The 21,518-nt window shown below is 38.7% G+C and overlaps 1 protein-coding gene across 2 annotated transcripts in view; it reads left to right on the forward strand.

Moving 5' to 3' along the window:
- si:ch211-106h4.4 (MAM and LDL-receptor class A domain-containing protein 2) overlaps nt 1–21,518 on the forward strand; it is a 34,355-nt gene that overhangs the window by 2,754 nt on the left and 10,083 nt on the right. Inside the window, exons 1-35 of one of the 2 annotated variants that reach the window (XM_058642716.1) lie at nt 1,092–1,899; nt 2,053–2,181; nt 2,558–2,674; nt 2,826–2,916; nt 3,050–3,215; nt 4,487–4,700; nt 6,036–6,158; nt 6,293–6,417; nt 6,708–6,939; nt 7,044–7,312; nt 7,413–7,503; nt 9,208–9,348; nt 9,627–9,752; nt 10,980–11,113; nt 11,226–11,397; nt 11,663–11,782; nt 12,096–12,250; nt 12,348–12,443; nt 12,786–12,876; nt 12,957–13,076; nt 14,716–14,806; nt 14,898–15,048; nt 15,163–15,382; nt 16,003–16,120; nt 16,663–16,792; nt 16,872–16,950; nt 17,047–17,202; nt 17,675–17,800; nt 17,882–18,097; nt 18,185–18,304; nt 19,246–19,407; nt 19,553–19,644; nt 20,359–20,529; nt 20,870–21,049; nt 21,177–21,285. In XM_058642716.1, coding sequence (XP_058498699.1) covers nt 1,848–1,899; nt 2,053–2,181; nt 2,558–2,674; nt 2,826–2,916; nt 3,050–3,215; nt 4,487–4,700; nt 6,036–6,158; nt 6,293–6,417; nt 6,708–6,939; nt 7,044–7,312; nt 7,413–7,503; nt 9,208–9,348; nt 9,627–9,752; nt 10,980–11,113; nt 11,226–11,397; nt 11,663–11,782; nt 12,096–12,250; nt 12,348–12,443; nt 12,786–12,876; nt 12,957–13,076; nt 14,716–14,806; nt 14,898–15,048; nt 15,163–15,382; nt 16,003–16,120; nt 16,663–16,792; nt 16,872–16,950; nt 17,047–17,202; nt 17,675–17,800; nt 17,882–18,097; nt 18,185–18,304; nt 19,246–19,407; nt 19,553–19,644; nt 20,359–20,529; nt 20,870–21,049; nt 21,177–21,285 — 4,885 coding nt within the window. In that variant the 5' untranslated portion in view covers nt 1,092–1,847. Of the gene's footprint in view, nt 1–1,091; nt 1,900–2,052; nt 2,182–2,557; nt 2,675–2,825; nt 2,917–3,049; nt 3,216–4,486; nt 4,701–6,035; nt 6,159–6,292; nt 6,418–6,707; nt 6,940–7,043; nt 7,313–7,412; nt 7,504–9,207; nt 9,349–9,626; nt 9,753–10,979; nt 11,114–11,225; nt 11,398–11,662; nt 11,783–12,095; nt 12,251–12,347; nt 12,444–12,785; nt 12,877–12,956; nt 13,077–14,715; nt 14,807–14,897; nt 15,049–15,162; nt 15,383–16,002; nt 16,121–16,662; nt 16,793–16,871; nt 16,951–17,046; nt 17,203–17,674; nt 17,801–17,881; nt 18,098–18,184; nt 18,305–19,245; nt 19,408–19,552; nt 19,645–20,358; nt 20,530–20,869; nt 21,050–21,176; nt 21,286–21,518 lie in introns of those variants that run through there. The other variant, XM_058642707.1, reaches the window with a different exon arrangement.

Raw genomic sequence — 21,518 nt, forward strand, 5'->3', positions numbered from 1 at the left:
GTTATGTGAGAATGTAGGATTGTGTTGTATGCCGTACATATTTATGTCTCTTGTTTCGCTGTTGCTACTTTCTCTTTCTTAAAATGTACACCTGTACTAATAGAAATATTGAAATTGAGACGGAAGGAAAAGAAAGGAAAGAAAAAAAAGACAACAACAAATGACTGAATTTAAGTCAACTCGATGAGTTAATGAAATAGAGTTTAATTCTAATTATTTCTAATTAAAATAAATTAGAGCTAAATAGTTCTAAGTATTGGTCACTCTGTGCAGGAAATGAATGAAACAGTCCCATCACTCCCTCTGTAGTGTCAACACTTAAAAGTGATAAAATTGCTTCATGCGTCTTTTCCCTTCTGCTGATGGAGAGTCTGCATCATAGCCGCTTCCTGCCTTCCCAGCCCTCACGGACTTCACTCTTGCGCCATAATTTCTTGAAAACACACAAACCTTTGCACAGGTATTTTGATAGCGTACTGTCATTGTCACAAGTTTGACTTTACACCTTTGATGCAAGAAGATAATGAATGGTATCAATGTACATTTGCATTTATTTACATAGTTACAACTGTTTAGTTACATATATATATATATATATATATATATACATATATATATTTACAGTACTCATAATACTATATTATACTATAATGTCTAACATTTAATTCTGTGCTGTGTTTTTATGTTTGCACCACAGAGTGTCAATTTAATTACAACCATAAAATTACCATTCTGATTGTGACTGACAAACATTTTAGGTTTTCCAAGGTCATTAACCTGATCTGTTTAATGTGCACATGATTTTTTTGGGCGGCCCATAGCCAAGCAGAAAGAGAACTTGGTTTGTGACCAAAGGTTTGCCAGTTTAAGTCCCCGCCAGGTTTAAGGGCTGGGCACAAAGTTTTTAAATAATGAAATAATAATCAGTAAATCCATCTTTATGCAACATGCATAGCATTTACATTTTAAAAGTAAAAATGCTGTAAAAATAGAAAAAAACCTGAATGTAATCTCACTGATATGCAAAAACCTCTGCCAAATCAACAATCATCCACTTTAGCGCCCCCTAGAGAGGGAGAAGATAATTATTGTTGTATTTACATACTAAAATTGTAACATGAAGGGCCCTGTGCTACAGCAGCCACAAAGTAGCACAGCTACTCACCTTCACAACAACACAGCTGTAGCTTTCCCTCCTCAACCTGTTCTAGTTCTTCAAATAGCAAATGAGTTCAAAAGTTAAAGAATCCCAGGTTCACAACCTTTTCTGCATGGAGTTTACATGTTCTCCCTGTGTGTGACACTTAATTGACCTGTGAATGTGAGAGTGAATGGTTGTTTATGGTTGCGATGGACTGGTGACCTTTGTGACCTGTCAGCTGGGAATGGCTCCAGCAGACATGAATGAATGAATGAATGTCAGCTGATATAAATGTAACTGGGTAAAAAAAAGGGCATATGATATAACTTCATATTAATCACAGAATCATTTTGAGATTATTTCTGACAGATTCTGTGAAAGTGCGTAATACTGTATCGTCAAAAGAAATGATACCATAACTGCTGACTACAGGAGATTATCAAAGTCTGTGCGTGTACTATCACCCGGAGCATTCATACAACATTAGGTCATTCTCGTAATCTAAACATAAAGTGAGACATGCACCAGCAGCCATAAATGTAACATAGTTTCCTGAGTTAAGTATGGACTTTAAGCCGACTTTTACTGATAAGGACTCGTGAAGCTTGGTTGTTGTAAAGGCTTCACTCCAATAATTCAGTCATATGCTCTTAATGAGGAAGTTAGCTGAGGTGACAGTCCTGAGAAAATCCCAAATTCTTGAAGCATGACTTTGTGTCATGTTTATTTAGACATGAAGCAAATATTGGTTCTGTCAGGTAAGAGTCTTCTCCACTAAATATCTTTTTTGTGCATTTTTTTTTTTATGCAAATAAAGTTGACATTCATAAATGACACAGTTGTGTAGTGGTTGTTTTGGTTGAAAATGTGTGTTTTCATGGAAACGACTCTTATAATCTAATTCTCTCCAGTGTTGTTGGTCACTGTGTCTGCTTGTGTGGACGGCGAGTTCAAATGCACGTCTGGAGAATGCCTTTCCACCCAAGTGGTCGGTGATTTTAAGAGGGATTGTAAAGATGGCTCTGGCGAGGAATTATGTGGTATGCTGGTTTTCCTGTAAATCATTTTCAACGGAACTCTTTTACCATAATTTACAGAATATGTTCTCTTTGCAGTATGCTAATTATTTGATCAAACTGAGGAATTATAAAGCTGCAAGGAACCCTAAGTAAACTATCAATTAGAAAAAAAAGGTTTTATGGTGTAAAGGCATAAATAAGATGCACTTATTCAAGTTATCTCTGTTTGGCATATAAATAAAATTACAGTATATTACAGAGTATTTATCAATGCATAGATAAATTCCAGTGGGTGGAAACTAAAAAATACACTCACACTGTGAGGATGTAGAAAACTCCAGGATAGAATAGAATAGTGTTTCTGGGTAAATTCTCTGTTACCTTTCTCTTTCTTGAGATTGTGACTTTGAGCTCCACACCTGCGGTTGGAAAGATGCCTCGAATGAGTGGACACGGCAGATGGTAAACATGACCGGGATACCTGGACAGGACCACACTACAGGAACCCCTTGGGGTGAATATTAACATTCTACATTCTATGTCTCTAATAATAATAATAATAGGGATTATTATTATTACTTTGGATACATTGGCATTGAGTGATAAAGGTGTTTTCATTGCAAGATCTAGCCTTTGATAATTGGATGTTTGTCTGCTTGATACAGGACATGTCATGCATACAAATAAAAGTGGTTTCCAGCCAGTTGATTTGGAATACTCTGTTGATACACACACAGCGCTGGCATGTCAGATCAGGTACTTTTAATAAAAACACACAAAAAACATGTTTTAGAAGTACATACATGTATGTCCTACACAGATAATCAAGATTAGAAGATGTCATATACCAAATGCAACTTTAATGATTGTGTTTATTTATGTGTTTCAGCTTCTGGTACTACATTAATATGGACAGACCATCATCATTTCCACGCCTTCAACTAAAAATGACCAGCAACACTACTGAGAGAATGTTGCTGGAGATTCCTTCTAGTACAATAAAGAGTTGGCAAAAGGACTCGGCCTTTATCGGTAACCAGCCAGGAGGATTCAAGGTTAGTAAAATATTCTGACTGTCCATTAGAGGTGGGTAAGACATGTCGTCTAAGACGGTAGTTCTCAACCTTTTTATACCAAGTACCACCTGTGAAAGTATTGAGCTCTCAAAGTAACACCATTATCGGCAACGTTAAAACACAGTGGTATAAATAGGTTGAGCAAAGTCAGTGACAGACTTTTCACAGGAGGCACATTTATTAATAATTAGATGAATTTGCTCTCATCATCCTCACATATACTGTACTTCACACACTGGTATAGTGTAATTAGATTCAGATGGAGTGAGCGATAAGGTGACACTAATTGTTATTATTTAATTTAGTATTTGATTCATTTTCTACGTACTCTAATCAAAATTTCCTCTAAGTACGACCAGAGTAAGCTTGTACCACAGTTTGAGAACCATGGATCTAAGATAAATTTGTGATTGTCGTTTTTTAAAGATATTCAAAATGATATCAAGTATTCTAATGACTTCCCAAAAAACGACGGAACACGCACTGAAACACCACACATACGAAGCCCTCCTTGCTGCAGCAGTGAGTAGGATTCAATCTCCCGTGACCAATAGTGGACTAACGTGATCACATGACCTCTCGCTAGTATCCTCCCTGCCACACAGGTTAGCCACGTGTGATCAACTCTGTTTACCCAGAGTGAAATGTTTCTACACTGTCGTTTAGTTCAGTCTTTGGATTTTTTTAACTTGAATGCAAAAGTTTAAAGATAATAAGAGTTGTTTTCCTGAAAAAAATATGTCCATTGATATCTGCAAGCAACAATTAATGACTTAAAATGAATTAAAATCTAAACATTTTACAGGATATCGATTAATTATCATCATCTGCAAAATTTCAGAATAATATTGAGGTATTATTTGAGCTATTATTTTTTGCCCACATTGCCCACCCCTATTTGAGTTTTTTTTTAAACACCTTTAACATTCTGTACATAAAGTCCTTTCCCTCCCACATACTCTGGGATTAAGGAGAAGTGATCCCATCAGATTTCCCTAATCAACAGAGTTCTGGGTATGATGTTGACTAATGAAGCTGTCACATTGCAGCATACATACAAAATACACAAAGTCCTCAGCATGTTTCCTCCTGTCCTGTGGTAAATCTATCCTGACTGTTTGCTGATGTCTCATCTTGTTCCACTCATCTAAAAATAAATAAATGAATAAATAAAGAAAGAAAGAAACTGTGATTCGATTATCATGAACTTTAAATCTACAAGTGCAGAATAAAGACTTCTGTTTCCACAGCTGCTGTTTTCATTCACACCTGCCATATTTGATTCTGAGGGCATTATGCTGGATGACATCAGCTTTGAAAACTGTGGAGAGGGTGATGTCCCTGCAGGATCAGACCAACTCTCATGTGATTTTGAAATGGACACATGTTCCTGGTACCATGACTACACTGCCAGGCTTTTGTGGGACCGGAGTGCGAGGAAATTTCAAGATGAAACTAAGAAGAGTATGTGTTGTTCATACTTTATGGCAATCATATCTTAAAGTTTAAACTATTCTAAATTCACTTTTGATCTATAACATTCATTGTATCTTATTGACAGAAAACATAAGCCTTTTAACAGTTACTCTGTGGTAAAAAGACAATAGATATTGTAACCTTAAGGCTCGTCAAGACTAAGTGACCTTCCTTTTTGAAGCCTGAGGATTTGGCCGACACTTGGATGAGGTTTCCCAACCAGAGGTTCATATACATCACCTGCAAGCGGGCATATATTGGACAATACCATCTGTCAATCCACGCAGGTGACGTTAAAATCTGTAGTGAGAGTAGAAGACAGGTGGAAGAGAGCCTGACGAGGTGGAGTTATGCACTGGAGAGAAGAGGACTTAGAGTGAGACAGATGGTACGGGGAAGATGCAAGCAGTAGAGTTAAATACCTGGGGGTCAAACTATCCAAAGCAATGGACTGTGCAGAAGAGAGTGTAGACAGGCGAGTGTCAGGGCTGATGTGTGACAGAAGGATGGCAGCAAAAGTGAAAGGGAAGTTCTAAAAGACGGTAGTGAGACCTGCTATGATGTTTGCCTTGGGAGACAGTAACACCGTCTAAAAGGCAGGAGGGAAATTAAATAAAGTAGAAGTCAAGGTTGAGATTGTTCAATCATGAGCTAGTGATTATATCAGACAAAGCCTGTTGAAGATGGAGCTGCAGGTCAGGAGGAAAAGAGGAAGACCACAGAAAAGGTTCATGGATGTTGTTAGGGAGGACGTGAGGACAGCTGGTGTAACAGAAGAGGACACAAGGTATAGGACAAGATGTAGGCAGATGACTCACTGTGGCAACCCCTAAAAGGAGAAGCTGAAAGAAGAAGACCAGCTGTCAATCACCCTGGTAACCACTCATGTGTGCCATGCTTTTTCATCCATTTACCTCTAAATGGGAACATGATTTATTTATCGAGACCTGACACTAGCAATTAAAACTATTAACTCCTCGGGAAAATGTTTACTGGCGTTTTAAATCAGGTGAGAAATAGGTTAATTTTCCCATAGACTTCCATTCAAATGGAATCCATTTAAAACCAGTGGTGTTGCCCCTGGTGGCTATTTAACATATTCTTACTTCCCCTTTGGCCTGTCTGTGCAAACTAAAGGACAAGTAACGACACGTAATGATTTTAATATACAAAAGTGGTGCTTACGTTATTGCATTATCACAACCCTAAAACTGCAGCCTTCATTGCCTCTAAAGGTCAAGGGGCTCTGAGCAGCTTTTTTGGTTAGCTTCTGCCAAAGCCAGTGCTAATCATGTTTTTTTCTGTTGTTTTTGTCCCCTACAGATTACTGCATGCTCATCGAAGCTGCAGACAAACATATCTCAGCCAGACTCGTCAGCTTCCCTCGCCCTGCAGGTCAAGAGCTGTGTGTAAGCTTCTGGTACCACATATTTGGAAACAGTGTTGGTGCGTATCTTGCCATAACCATACTTCTGTAAAATACTAAATCCAGATCGTCTACTAGTTTACAAAACTAAATGCCTAATTTCATCAGTTTTCAGTTTCCAATCGATTTTGTGATTCTCACACATTTCCATCAGGTTCCCTGAAATTCATAACGAAGCACCCAGGTGAGCCAGAGACAGTTGTTTGGATGAGGACTGGCACCCAGGGAAACAAATGGCGATTTGCTGATCTTTCCTTCAACAGTGACAAGCCAATACAGGTGTTGTGATTGTTATCTGATGTGTTTGTATCTTCTGCTTTCTGTTGTCAAGCTCATTTTAAAACCTGATAAGACAGAAAAGCAGTTTGAAACCAGTCTTCAACCCAGAACTCCACAAACACTTCTTACATGTTTTCTTTCAGTTAGCTGTATAATCACTGTGTTCTTGTCAAACATTGGATTAGTTAGTAGTCTACTGAAGTTGCTGCAGTGTGATTGGCTGATTATCTATTTGCATTAACGTCTCGTAAACCAAGAACATCCCTTCATAGAGTCGTGCCGTTTTCCAGTTTATTATAGAAGCTGTTGCGAGTGGTATCCAAGGCAGCATAGCCATCGACGACATAGTGGTGTACAGCGCTGCAAATGGTTCTTGTCTGCCTGAGAAAGAGTGCACCTTCCAGGGTTCCCTCTGTGGTTTCCAGCCTCAACCATCTCTTACCTGGGACCGGATCAGGGGGACGTCTCTACCAGCCAACTCATCTGGCCCATACACAGATCACACTCTGGGGACAGAGCAAGGTTTGAGTCTCTCATTTGACTAAAATCGTGCTGCCATGACAGTTCAGGCTGTTGCTTGTTTTTTGTGTTTTTTAACAAATCAGTAATTTGTGCATAACTTGTAGGTTATTACTTGAGTGCCCAGTTGCGGCGTCACCCTGTTGGGTCTACAAGCACGATCATGACAGCAGTCATGGAGCCCACTCCTCTTGATGGGGAATGTCTAATTTTCTGGTACTACATGGAGGGAAGTGGAGTGGGTGAACTCACTGTGTACCTTCAGACACTGGACAGTGACAAAAATCCTCAGAAGCTCTGGCACAGAAGTGAAGATCAGGGAAGACACTGGAGACATGGAAGAGTAACACTTCTCAGCCCGGGAACCTCATATCAGGTAGGTACATACTCCCACTGCTTATGTACTGGATTTTGGGAAATGAATGCCCTTCATTTAAAAGACAAAGACATGTCCAATTAAATATTCTGCATTACAGGTAATTTTTGAAGCAACTGCTGGGGATGAACCGAGGAGCGATATCGCCATTGATGACCTCACTGTCCTGAATGGTGCCTGTCCCGAAGAAGGTTAGTGACAAATAGTCAACAAAGAAAAATGGCTGAACACTTTGTTTTGACAGTCCACTGTTGACTCTCTTTTAGTAATCAATGGGTACAGATGAACAGATTATCATTTGACACTTATTCAGCTGATAAGTGACAAACAATTAACTAACTGCCAATTAACTGTAGTTAATGTAGTCTAATGTTGCTTCACAGATTCTAAACCTAACCCTTTAGAAAAGTGCCTGTTATTATATTAACATCTAACTACTTTACTCTACTCTACTACTTCCTAGTTGACTGTCAACAGACTATTAGAAGGGAAACGACACTTGCACCTGTAAATGTGTGTCAGGACCATCTAATTAAAGTGAAAAAGAGTTTTTTAGTTTTCTGTTTTATTTTGAAGTTTTTCCTTTTTGTGTACCTTGTTTAGTGTGACTTCCTGCCCTGTCTTCACTGTTGTTCCCGCCCTAATGTGTTTTACCTGTGTCTTGTTTGTCTCTGCACCTGTGTGTATTCAGGCCATGTTTAGCATCCCGCATTTGATTGATTTTTAAGCATATACGATTGTATCTAGCCTGATTTTTTGGCAGTCTGGACAGCTTAAAAAACATGAGGTCCTATTTTTCCAAAACTGATTCAAACCACATATTGAGGTTGTTTCAAATGCGTTTATGCGTTTTTACAGATCTGTTTCAATCTGAACATCTTGGTTACTCAGATAGGATTTCAAAATGTCTTCCCCTGGGATTCCACTGCATGCGTATCCATCACATAGCATCTCTGTGGCAGCATCGGAAGTAATAAGCATCCACTTTAGTCAGTGTGTCAGCTTCCACCAACTCCGTTACGGCTCTGTCGTTCCGTGAGTCCGTTGCCAGATGATGGAACACAACGACTCAATTAAGAAGAATTCTGCGCGAGCGGGACAGGAAGTCAAACACCAATACAACTTAAAGCCTCCACTCTCAAAATAAAAGTCCCTGTGTTGACACCATATCGTATTTCCATGCATGCAGTGGAATCCCAGGGTTCTGCATCCCTTGCTCTGTGACTCAAACAACAACAACAACAACAACAACAACGAAGACCTGGAGAGAAGGAAGTTAATTGGAGTTGCGTTAAACGGTCAACACAGTGGAAACATCAGAAGGTTTGTACCACCCTCCACAGCCTTTTGGGACAGAAACGGGCACAGACTTCAGCTGTCCATTTTGTTCAGACTACTTGTTTTTCCGGGGCGTGGCCTGTAACTATAGAAATCCATGTGGAAGACTAGACCTGGTAATGTCAATGTGGATCACTTGCAATATGTAATGTGAACCGTTGGATGATAAGATTCTGATTGGATATGCTTAAAAATCTGATTTGGGCTACAGTCTGAATTACAGTCTCTGTGCTCAAGTGTCTGTGTTGGTTCATTTCATTGTTTTGTTTGTTATGACTTCATGTCAGTCCTGTCTGTTCCTGGTTTGCTTTTCGGTTTATGTTATATTTTTTGCCTTTTAATTAATTAAACACTCTTTTTCTTCATTTTTGATAACTGCGCTTTGGACATTTGTACACGTCATGACAAAATAAAGTGATACCGAAAATTTATGAAAGAATTCAAATCAGATGTATTGCCAAGTAAATCTTTCACAGTCATTTGTGAAGAGATGAAACTGCGTATTATATTCAGGATGGGAGCTGGATGCGGCATTCTTTTCTGTCTATTTCCTGTAGGTTTTTGTGACTTTGAGATGGACTTGTGTGGTTGGGTGAACAATCCTCCAGTAGAGTCTGGAATGGAGTGGGATTGGCTCTCACCCCACAGTGAAAGACAATTAATCCCAGACAGGGACCACACCACAGACTCATCTTTGGGTGAGTTAGTACATCAGTGATTTACTTCACTCCACTTTCTATATATTATCACTTGTTTTTCACACATTATACATCTATTGATTTTTTTTTTTTTTTACACCTATTTTCAATAAAGCAATTGAAGAACAACACATTTGAATTCGACCTATTTTACTCTATCACTACATGAACTTGGAATTTGAAGTGCCTGAACCCAACCTACAATCATTTTTGGATCCATGCTATAGCGTGCAGGCACAAGACACCATTGGAAAATGTTTGTTTTTTTGTCTCTACAGGCCACTTTGTGTCATTTCATGGCTCTAAGGTAAATGAACTTGCCCGACTTGAGAGTGAGAGGATGATGGCTGTGGACAGAGCTTGCCTGGAGCTCTGGCACTACTCAGGCGGATGGTCAACTGACAGTGAGTAAAAACAAAAATAATTATTTACCTTAAAAAAAGGCAGCTTTTGTTTAAAAAAACAACCACACTTTTTTAATGCATAGGTTATATTGAAATAATCATTTCCTGTACCATTAGTTAATACTCTAACCAAATGTAATTTGGACATGCAAAAGAACAGCTGAGTCAACACAACATTTGAGTTCAAACTAAAACAGTTTCCTGGTCAAGATGTTATTATCTATTATGCCACATTTGATATGTGGCATATCAAAACGGGAAAATATATAAACTCAATTACACAAAATCTTTGAGTCAACATTATTGTCAATTTAGCATGTACAAGACACTATGGAAGAGGATGAGGGCCAGATATGAATTTTTTTTTGGAAACAAAACTTAAAATTTAAAAATATAATCAGAATTCTCACCTAATCTCAAAAGTCAGGCTGTTTTCCAAATAGTTTTTACATTTGTCTCTAATCCTCTTCCATAAGACACACAGAGGAATCAAAATACTATTAAAATCTACAATAAGAAAAAAACATCTATGTGCATGAAGAGTCTTATACTTTTCTTACATTCTATATACATGCATCTCTGTCCGTGTACATTTATGATCCATTTATGAAACTGTGTATGTTGAAGCGGGGGTGTCAGGGGCCCAAAACAGGATTACAATATGCTCTATTATTACTCTTTTATTAATTAACCCCATACGGTCTTCACAACAGCTCAGCTGCTCCGCTCATACTACATCTAAATACTATATATAAAAGTCAAAGTCAACTTTATTGTCAATTCAGCAGCATGTACAAGATACACAGAGGAATCGAAATACTATAATACTATACTATATACTATAAAACATGTAAAAGAGAATAACATTAATATATAAAAAATATTCAGGAATTAAACTGAATATCTACAATGACAATAAGAATAAATATCTGTGTGCTTGAAAAATCTATGTACATGTAAGCATTCTCAGAGTGATTGAAGTCAAAGGGAGGGAAAAAATGGTAAAAAAAAATAAAAATAAAATTAAAACATCCAAACTATAATGCTAAAAAAAGCATGAGGTTTTATTATCACTGAGAGGGGATTTTGGAATGCTCTGATCTTCATGCCGAATTGTACATCTAATTGTCAATGTCGTATCACTTTCCTCATCTTTACCTCTCAAAGCATCATCCACAATCTCTCAAAAATCTGTCAATAAACACAACTCCTCAACAACTCTTTCAGGGCCCTCTTCCATAACACTGACAGTTTTTGTAAAGGATTCTGTTGGACTGCATGCTGTGTGGAACACAACAGGGTACATGAATAAAACATGGATCCAAGGCAGGGTGGATTACAGCGCATCAGAGCCTCACCAGGTAGAATGACCTTTGTAGACGAGTGCATTTCTGGAGAAGATACTGCACATAAAAAGTAGAAATCAAAGCAAAGCTCTAAATGAACTGTCCCTTGACCTACTGTATATCACAGATTATTTTACAAGCCAACTCTTCTACCACATTGGAAGAATGCTTTGCCCTGGACGATGTCCACATCATGAGGAACAGGGCTTGCGATTACATCATCCCAACCACCACTTCAGCCCCTGCCACAACAATCACCCCTGCTCCTGCCACTGCCATGGATTGTGCCTTTGAACAAGGTGACACACAAAGTTTCTGTCACAGAAATTGTATATTGCTCGGGCACATTACAGAATATATATATAACTGCCCTTAAAAGATATGACATGATCACTATAAGTTATTGCTTGTTATTGAACTAATAAAATACATTTTAAAAGCCTTGGGAAAGATGCTCAAGATGTAATAAATCAGTTTACTCACAGATGCTTTGCTTAACGTACATCATTCTCAAGAATTAAAGGCTTGTATACAACTGTTGCATTTAAATCTCTTGTGTATCAGGTCTGTGTAATTGGGTCCAAGAGGACAGTGATGATTTAAAGTGGACTCTCAGCAATGGACTTCATGTGGACCAACCATGGGATGGACCTCAGTATGACCATACTGTTGGAAATAATCAAGGTATTGACTATTGATAGTAAAAACAAAACAACATGTAGCCCAGTGGGGATGTCAGTTGACTGAATTCATTAATCAACAACTCTGAGAAACAGTGTTTAAGCGTCTGTTTCAAATATATATTACTATATGAGAGACTGCTTCATGCTTAATCCCTGTACATTGACTTTTTTATTTTGTTTTTGTCCTTCTTTATTATGTTATTATTGAGAAAGGTCCATTAACTGTATGTTTATATGGAGAAATTGCTTTGTCAGTGATGAAACAGACACATTGTCACATTGTCACAGCTTCTCCATGTTTTGTTTTTACCAAGGTGTCTTTTTGCTGTTGAATGGCACAAGATCAGAGAATGGCGGGAGAGCAGTCATCTCCGTTCCTGCTGTCAATGTTAAATCATATGTCTGTGTTGGATTCTGGTACTATATGCTTGGGCCTTCTGTATCCACGCTGGACCTGCTGGTTCAGACAGTACGTAACTGGTTTTTGTCGCGACAAACCTTCTGTCACTGGTTCTGTTTCCATTTATGTACCTCAGAGCTACAGTGACTGTATGGCTTCATTCTAGAAATCCTCCGAAGTGTTAGTCTGGACTCGCAGAGGGACCCAGAATCCAGAGTGGATGAACGCACAAGTAACCATCAGCGGGAATGATATCACAAAGGTGAATTTTAAATAAAAGCACATGTTGATTTGCACACCAACATTTTGTAGGTTTTTTGTGCGATACTGATATGGATTTTGTTCTAATCATATAATTATTTGTCCATAATAGTGACATTATTTTTACTGGGTTAAGCAACTTCATATACTGAATAATGGCAGCACTGCCAGCAATGCCCCTCATTAAATTTAGTATTGACTTCAAACTATTACTTCAAATTTACAGGAGCAGAAATGCACTGAAAAGCAAAGTCTTCTGTGTTTTTTTTTATCAGTTTACTTTGGATGAAAGTATTTGCCATATGATTTAATATAGCCAAATGTTTTCCCTCGTTCCCTAAAGATGATGTTTGTTGGCCGAAGAAAGAACGACAGCCAAGGATTCATCGCCATTGATGATATTAGAGTGAAAGACGGGGCCTGCAGTGATCAGAGTATGAAGACACCAACACTACCTGATATTAACAGCAAGTTAAAGTATACCAGTCATTTATTACACTTTTTCCCCCCTTAGATGTGTGCGCATTCGAGTCCAGCTTGTGTGGTTTTGAGAACGATGTCAGTCATTTTGGTCACTGGTATCGCAAAAAGGGAACAAAACATCATGTGGATCACACCTATGGAACTGAAAATGGTGAGTGGAAAACTGTGGCAGCAAGGAACACTTTAGAAATATGCGAGTGAAAGAGTGGAGCAATCATGGTCTCACAACAAGTCGATGAAGGTTGTTACAGTATATAAAGTGCTTTCCAAAAGAGATTTCCAGAACAAAGCAGAAATTCACAAATATCACCTCTAACCAAGCTGCTATTGGACAATACCAGCTGTCAATCATGCTGGAGTGTCAATGTTTATTGCCTAAGTGGGAACATACTTTACAAATTGACTTTATGTTCTGTTGAAGAAGACCTGAAACTAGTGATTGAAACCATTAACTTGAGACTGAAACCATCGCAATAAATCAATTTTCCCATATACTTCCATTTAAATTGCCCCCTGGTGGCTGTTTAATATATTCTTTCTTCCTGGTTGGTGTCAAAGAACAAAACCAGAAGACTAAATTCACTTTTTATATTGTGTCTGATATTTTCATATGTCCATGGGTCTACAAGACACAAATCAGTGCATCAGTTGTTCTCAGAAATTCCCTTACACTTCATTCCATTACAGACTGGCTACATTTCATCTTTCCCAGAGTTGCCAATTTGGCAACTTTGTTGAATTGCTAGAATTTTCAGACCCCTCAGAGAGAGAATCGCAGACAAGAATGAGTACTGTGTACTGTGATCCAAATAAAATAGTGACTGTGAAGATGGGTTTTGTTTTCCACTTCCCTTATTTTACAATTCGGTTTAACTGTTAATCTACAACACTTGAGTCCTCCCTTCCAGTTCCTGTTATACCTTCAATGAGAAAGAAAAACCAGAAAGGCATTTAAATGTATATCTGATGAATCAGTTTATATGTACATATACACTGCCTGGCCAAAAAAAAAGTTGCCACCTAAAAAAAAAGGGTCACATCGTTGGACCGCCTTTAGCTTTGATTACGGCGCTCATTCACTCTGGCTCATTTGGGCACATAATGTTGCTGAACCTAGACCTGACAAACTGCAGCAACCCCTTACCTATTTTCTTAGTTAAATCCAGGTGGCGACTTTTTTTTTGGCCAGGCAGTGTATCTTAAAGAATATAATCAACCTGATGTTCGCAAATGTGTATAAATGTACTTTCTATTGAAAGTAGTTGGCAACACTGACCTTTGCTCCCAAGTTTGGCAAATAAATGATTTTACAAGTATACTTCCTGAAGCACAACTCATGTTTTTACAATCATACAAAAGAATCCCAATAACATGGGCCAGGTTTCATTATTAGTCTTTGATGGTCGCTAGCAGCTGCTAGCAACTTTTCAATATGCTATATTCAGCTTGCGATGAGAACACTGCTTCACTTACAAAGCCAAAAGTTAAAAAAAACCCACTTACCTCTGCCAGTGGGGTTATGCTTTTTGTCTCTTTGTCAAAAAACATCATCCAATGTTATAGTAATTTAAGTTAAATTCAGTTCCTTCATCTACCCCCTGAATCTAGTTCAAATTGATTTTTCCTAAAACAATACCCCATCCTCCCAGTTTCAAGAAAGAAAGAAAACATCACTAGTTTTAGTGTTAAACCAAACAAAGAGACAGCCAAATGACATCAAAAATTGGGTAAATATCACCATGTTTGCATTTTAGCTCAACGTGATTATCCTCTAACTCTTTTTCCTGTAGGTTTCTACATGAGTGCGATGGTAACAAACAAAGTGGCTCAGCTGCTCACACCAGAGATCTCATCAGATACAGAGATGTGTGTACGTTTCTGGTGAGTCTACTGTTTTTACCTCACACATAATATGTGTCAAACATCATCTGAAGACGATGTAAGTGTTTGTTTATCTTCTACATTTCTTCAGGTACTGGTTGCCTGCAGGTTCCTCTAACAGCCTAGCTGTCCATGTGCTGCAGAGTGGCTTGCAAGGTGAAGCGCTTTGGCAACGGTCTGGCGCATCTTTCACAGACTGGGAGGTGGCAGAGGTCACTGTGTCCTCCCCAGTGAAATTTCGTGTATGCCTTTCTCTACTTTTAGCTTTTTCTACTTTTTTGTGAAACCATCTCTTTTAACTCGTATCTGTCATTTTCTGTGAGATACTACTTAAAACAATGAATGCTCTTCACCAGGTGGGATTTACAGCTGTCCAAGTGCCAGGCACCAACCCTACAGCAAAACTCGATGATATTTCTCTGAGGGATGGGGCCTGCACCCCTCCAGGTAGCTGTGACTTTGAGTCTGGACAGTGCAGCTGGATCAATGTGCCGAAAGAAGGTGGACATGACTGGTTCCTGGCCAGCGGGGGTTCCCATGGCCCACCTACAGACCATACCACTCAAACTTCACAGGGTACGTCATCAGATGTCATCAGACCTCAAGTTAAAAAGCTCAACATTAAGCATAAATCATTTCTCACTATCAGATACCGGGTGAACCGCACTCAACCCACATTTTGACTTTTTACAGCACATATGTACTGTAATTTATCATATATTGTCTACTAAATGGGAGCATAATTACCTAAATTAACATCATTTTCTATTGGGGAAGACCTCAAAATTAGCAATTCATACCATTAACTGTTAAGGAAAATGTTTACTGACATAAATTTTATGAGAATACTTCTTTTTGCATTCCAGACGGTCGCTTCCTGATGACTTTTCAGTATATTCTTACTTCTTACTCACTTCAGCAAGGAAACCCGACGACTCTGACCAATTTTTACATACAGTTAACAGTTTCATGTGTCTTTAAGGTGCAACTGCCAATGTTGCAAATAATGATGAATGAATAATGAAGTAAGAAACTGCCAGTTGTTAACATTACTGATTTCCAACTAACTTTGATTTCTGCTTAGACATTTAAATCAAAGATTAAAGAAAACGCAGTACTAGATAAGATTGTAGTTTGGGTTAAAATGTGTGGGTGAACTAACAAATCCTATTCTCGTTATTTTATTTTGCATGCAGGTGGTTTTCTGCTGAGCTCATCACTTCACCTAAACAGTTTAGCACAATTGGTGTCAGAATGGATCCAACTGACAGACACAGCCCACTGTCTCAGCCTATGGTACTATATGGAGAGCAGGTCAGCATAAAGAAAAGCAATTCTTACATCACAATGTATGTGACAATGCAGAGGATGCACTTTATCCTGTTTACCCTGGTTAGTTTCCTTGTTGACTTCCTCAGGAAGTGCGTACAAATGTCATTTGGACGTGGATTATCTGCCTTGGTTTGTGCAAGACTGAGACTCTTCTGTGGCGGAGTTCAGTCTTACACAAGACTTCATATTTACAAAATAATACTTTCAACCCCCTAAAAATTAATACATTTTATCTATATCATGCTTTTAAAGGGTGCTCAGACATGCTTTCCATGTGTTTTAAGAGTCATTTTAAACAACTTCACAAGCAAAGAGGTGGGTTTTGATAATGAAACACCTAAATGTCTACCTCATTTAGAACACATTTGATAACTAGGAAGGGAATTTATGATGGCTGTCATGACTATTGTATTGTTATTTGAGTATTGAGAATTTTGTGAAGTGAAATGTGTTGTTTTTTTTTCCTTCTTCTTTTGGTTGAAGTAGTATAACCAATAAACTTGTGTAATTATTTCTCTTGTCAGTGATTCTGGAACATTGCGGGTCTACTTGCGTTCAGGTCCATCCGACCAGGATCAGCTGTTCCGCGGTAACAGCAGCGGACACAGCTGGAGCAGGTTCTCCACCTCTGTGAACAGGATCAAACCTTTTCAGGTAACCTTAAACTGGAACATATAATTAAAAAAGTATAATCCCTTATATTCACTGACTTTTTGAATAACATCACCTTCAGCTGCTGATCGAAGCAGAGGCTACTAATATGGGATTTATTGCGATTGATGACATCAGTCTCACACCGGGTCTTTGTCAAGGTACTGATACTTTTTTTTTTAACTCCCTTTTTTTCTGGAACATTTCTCATAATCATTTGAATTAAAAAAAAAAACAAATGTCCCTGTTTCTTGTAGTGAATGAAACAAGTTCAGGATTTGGTGGTTGCTCATTTGAAAGTGGCACATGTGATTGGGAGGACACCAGTGATGGCCAGTTACAGTGGGTGAGAGGGAGGAATGCAACTGGGAACACTGGACCCCAAGTTGACAACACACTGGGCACTGAACTGGGTAGGACCTCACACTAACGCTCACACAGTGGCATTAAATCTAATGAGTAGACCTGTGATGCGCATATCTCTTTTCATGCATGTTGAGCTGCAATTAGCTGCAGATTAGGATAGTTACTCATATTTAAAGCAGCTGTCAATGACCGTCCTTTAATTCTGTTATCATTCCCCTTCCTCCTTACGCCACTTAATGAACATGTTTGAGGATGGAGTGTAAATGACCATTTTGTCACTGACCAAACACTCTAGATCAATGATTGCTGTTGGAATTTTGTGTTATTCAACACATATTTTAACTGAAGGATTTCACTGACAGCAGCTCCACTTTTAAGCCTTCTATTTACAACTTTCCACTCATGTTCACTTAATAACTTTGCTCCTGCACCATATTTTCAGCTATATTCTGTGTGTTCTTTGTGGAGATAATAAATGGTTTTTCTGGGATTCTTCTTCTTCTTTCTTGAATCTTCCAGGTTGGTACATGGCAGTGGAGCCTGACCGAGGAGATCAGATAAGCCCTGCAGCTCTGCAGAGTCCCGCAATGAAAGACGCCAGTGCCACCTGCGCCCTTCACTTTTTCTACAACTTATATGGCGATGGTAAAAATCATAAATGTAATTGTGTTCTGTTCCCTTGTCTGCCCGAGACCTTGAGATCTTGTGTTGGATAAACTGTTTCAGACATAAAAGAACTGAATGTGGTGCTAAGGGTGGGTTCCAGGTCCACCGCTCTGTGGTGGCTGTCGGGCAGCCAAGGAGATCTGTGGCAACATAGCGAGGTGACAGTTGGCAGAGTCCCTCAGGATTTCGAGATCCTCTTTACAGCCACCAGGACCTTCAACAAACCTGGACACTTGGCTATAGATGACATAGACTTCAGGAACTGCACTCTACCTGGTAGACATTTCACTTTCTAAAAACATGTTTATAATTGCATTAAGATGATTTACGTGAATGAAAACATGTCGTTGGTTCCCTTCTCAGAGCCGCAACCGCTGTGTCCAGAGAACATGTTCGTGTGCAACAACAGAGTGTGTGTTGAGCACAGCAATGTGTGTGACTTCAGTGATGACTGTGGGGATTGGTCTGATGAGATCAACTGTGGTGAGATATCCAATTTAAATAAATATCCAATCGCATAAGTACAAATAGACATGAAACTATGTAAACAAAGAAAAAACATATAAAAACCGAATATAAAACCACAAAAAACACCCAATACAAGATCAATGAGAATATAAAACACTATTCATATACATGGCATATAAGTGGGTTTTTAGTCCAGAATTAAAAACTGGCAGCATGGGAGCAAGTTTAATGTAGGGGGGCAGTTTGTTCCATAATTTGGGAGCCACCACAGAAAAGGCTCTGTCTCCCTAGTGATTTAACCTTGGCCTGAACGGATTTTTTTCAGATTATTTTCAGACCTCAGTGATTGTGATGGTTAATATGGGTGTAAAAGATCACTGAGCTGAGATTGAGCAAGACCATTAAGGGGTTGTAAATAAAAAAGCAGAATTTTAAAATTAATTCTAAAAATAACACATAGAATAAAGCACAGATGCCATCAGGTGTTAAATGCTCTTGCTTGCATGTTGCAGTCAGCAGACATGCAACAGGGTTCTAGACTAACTGCTAACACCAACATAAAGGGCAGTACAGTAACCCAGTCTGGTGGAGATGAAAGCATGTATGATGCAGCAGACTGGACATTGAAAATGCGCCCTCCTCTACATTAAACCATACATCAGTGTCAGACATTTTTTGGTTAAACTGATATAAATCCTAATGAAATAAAAGAACAAACAGCAATACTGTAGACATAGTGAAATAGTGTTTCTCATGTCCTCTAATTATATTATGAAACTGTTTTCCTAAAAACATTTACAAGTAACTTTTTTTGCATTAAGTGTGAGACGGCAGTTTTGAAGTAAACATACACGCTAACACTACATTAAAAAACATAACTGTTTCTGTATAATATAAGGCATGTAAAATTTCGGTCTTCCTTTTTCTCCCTGTTTATATGAAAAAAAAAAATGTAGAGCAACATGGCGTGGTGGAGCGCTGCAGCTTCAACATGGGCCTGTGTTCCTGGACACAGAGCGATGTGGACACACCTGGAGACGAGTGGAAAGTTGGCCAAGGACTGAACATGTGGCCCAACCACGGACCTCCCAGGGATCACACCCAAAACTCTGCTGCAGGTAATAGACTCTAAAAGCCACTTGGCAAAGTACTAGTCATCAGTTTTGAGTCTTGATAATATGAGTCCACGGAAGGATAATGTCCTCTGTTGTCAGTCATCAATGTTATACTTAAACTTTGCCCTTTTTATTTCTTTTATTGTAGGTTTTTATATTATACCCGCGACTCACCTGACCATGAAGGGTCAGACATCAGAGATTCTGTCCAAAACTTTACTGCCTGGCTTGAACTGCAGCGTGAGTATACTCTTTGCAGGCCAAATAGATTGTGTTTAGTGTGAAGATTTTTATTAAATCAAAAGAAGGGATTTACCTCCAGTGTATTGCAAGTTTTTTTTTAAATTCTGAATCTAGTCTTGTGTCCGGGTCACTATCACCAGCACAGACATTTCTTCTTCTTATCATTATTATTATTATTATTATTATTATTATTATTATTATTATCTGTGTGTTACATTCTGGTACCAGAAATGTTTGCATTTTGATCCACTGTATCCAAAAGACATTCTTGATCTGTATGTAACTTTAGCTGTTTATAGCTATTATTATCTTATCATTTACATTAGCTTACTATGCGCATCTGAACTTAAAATGGACTTCCCTTGTTAAATTTAAATCCAAACTCAATGAGTTCTGACAGAGATATTTACAGTTTTACCCATTATACCAAATAGGGATTTATTATAAATCAGTTGGCGTAAAAATAAATATAGATACAGAAATGGTCTAAGTTGCTGAAGTGTTTCTGCTGTGTTTACCAAACACAGAACACCTTTAGAATATAATCCTGTGATGATTCACTGTGCACTTGTTTTATGTCCCTCGTGCTTATCTCCGCTATATAAATGTGTACTAGTACATCATTAACCATTCTTATAGCTTCACCGGACATTCTTAAAATATACTATCATATCATTCATCTCACTGTTGCAGCAATAATTTTATTTTTAGGTTAGATTCTTCTACTTCAGCCTGGATGGTGATGCTGCAGCCAGACTAACAGTCCTGTCCAGGACACTGGGGTCTGGTAGTGGCGACACTCTTTTATGGCTCAGGGAAAACTCACAGAACTACAGCTGGCAGAGAGCCGATGTCATGTTCTCTTCATCGGCCAACAGTAAGGTCAGTGAGGATACAGACTGTCACTGTAGATCTGATTATGAGGATTGCCTGAGGAGAAAGGTCTCATTTATGATGTCACAGTAAAACTGCTCCTGGCTTTTACACATTGACAGTTACAGATATTAGCTTTTGTGTAAGACTATCTGTGACTTATATTGGTTTCAAAACAAAAATAAATTGGAATGGAATTTCTTGTGAATTTTTGTAGGGAGACATGAAGCAAAAAGACAGAATCTATATGCTGTGTGTTTCATGCACAGTATTTCACCAGTTATTCTGTAACTTGTAGGAAATGGAATAAGCATGTTTTTTTGTTGTCATTTTCATCTGAATACCTCAGATTGTCTTCAGATATGAGCATGGGGACGCCCGCAGAGGCCTGGTTGCAGTGGACGACATATCTTTCTCCAAAGAGTGTGAATTTGATCCTGAGAACAACAAGCTCCCCGACACAGTGCCCACCTCTCTGCCATCCACGTCTTTCGCCACCACCTCTACTACACAAGTCAAACCCTGTCAGGTAAATGCCTTTGCCATTTAAGAGTGGTAATTCCACGGAGCCTCTAAGTTTTCCATACATCAACTGTATGAAATGATTGTTATTTAAATGCACCATGGATGTTTTTTTTTTTGTTTTTTTGTTGCAGGATAATGAGTTGTTTTGTTGGGCATCGACTGGAGAAGAGTGTATCCTGGCAACCCTGCAGTGTGATTATCATTCAGACTGCCCCCAGGGGGAGGACGAGGACGGCTGTGGTGAGAGCTGCATTTTGCATCAATCTTATGCAGGCTGTGGGCATCTGCAGTTAACTTGACAAGTGGAATTACTAGAAGGCAAACACATGGAAAGCAGAGTTGGTGGGGGTGACTTAACTCATCCTTTTTAATGTGGGAGGAAAAAAGTTAAGCATTTGGATAAAACTAACAGATGTGAAGAGAATGAATTCATTTAGCCTCTTGCCCACTGTTAGAAGCTCATGGGCCAATGA

Source organism: Solea solea, chromosome 1 (assembly GCF_958295425.1).
Source record: "Solea solea chromosome 1, fSolSol10.1, whole genome shotgun sequence".
NCBI lineage: Eukaryota > Metazoa > Chordata > Actinopteri > Pleuronectiformes > Soleidae > Solea > Solea solea.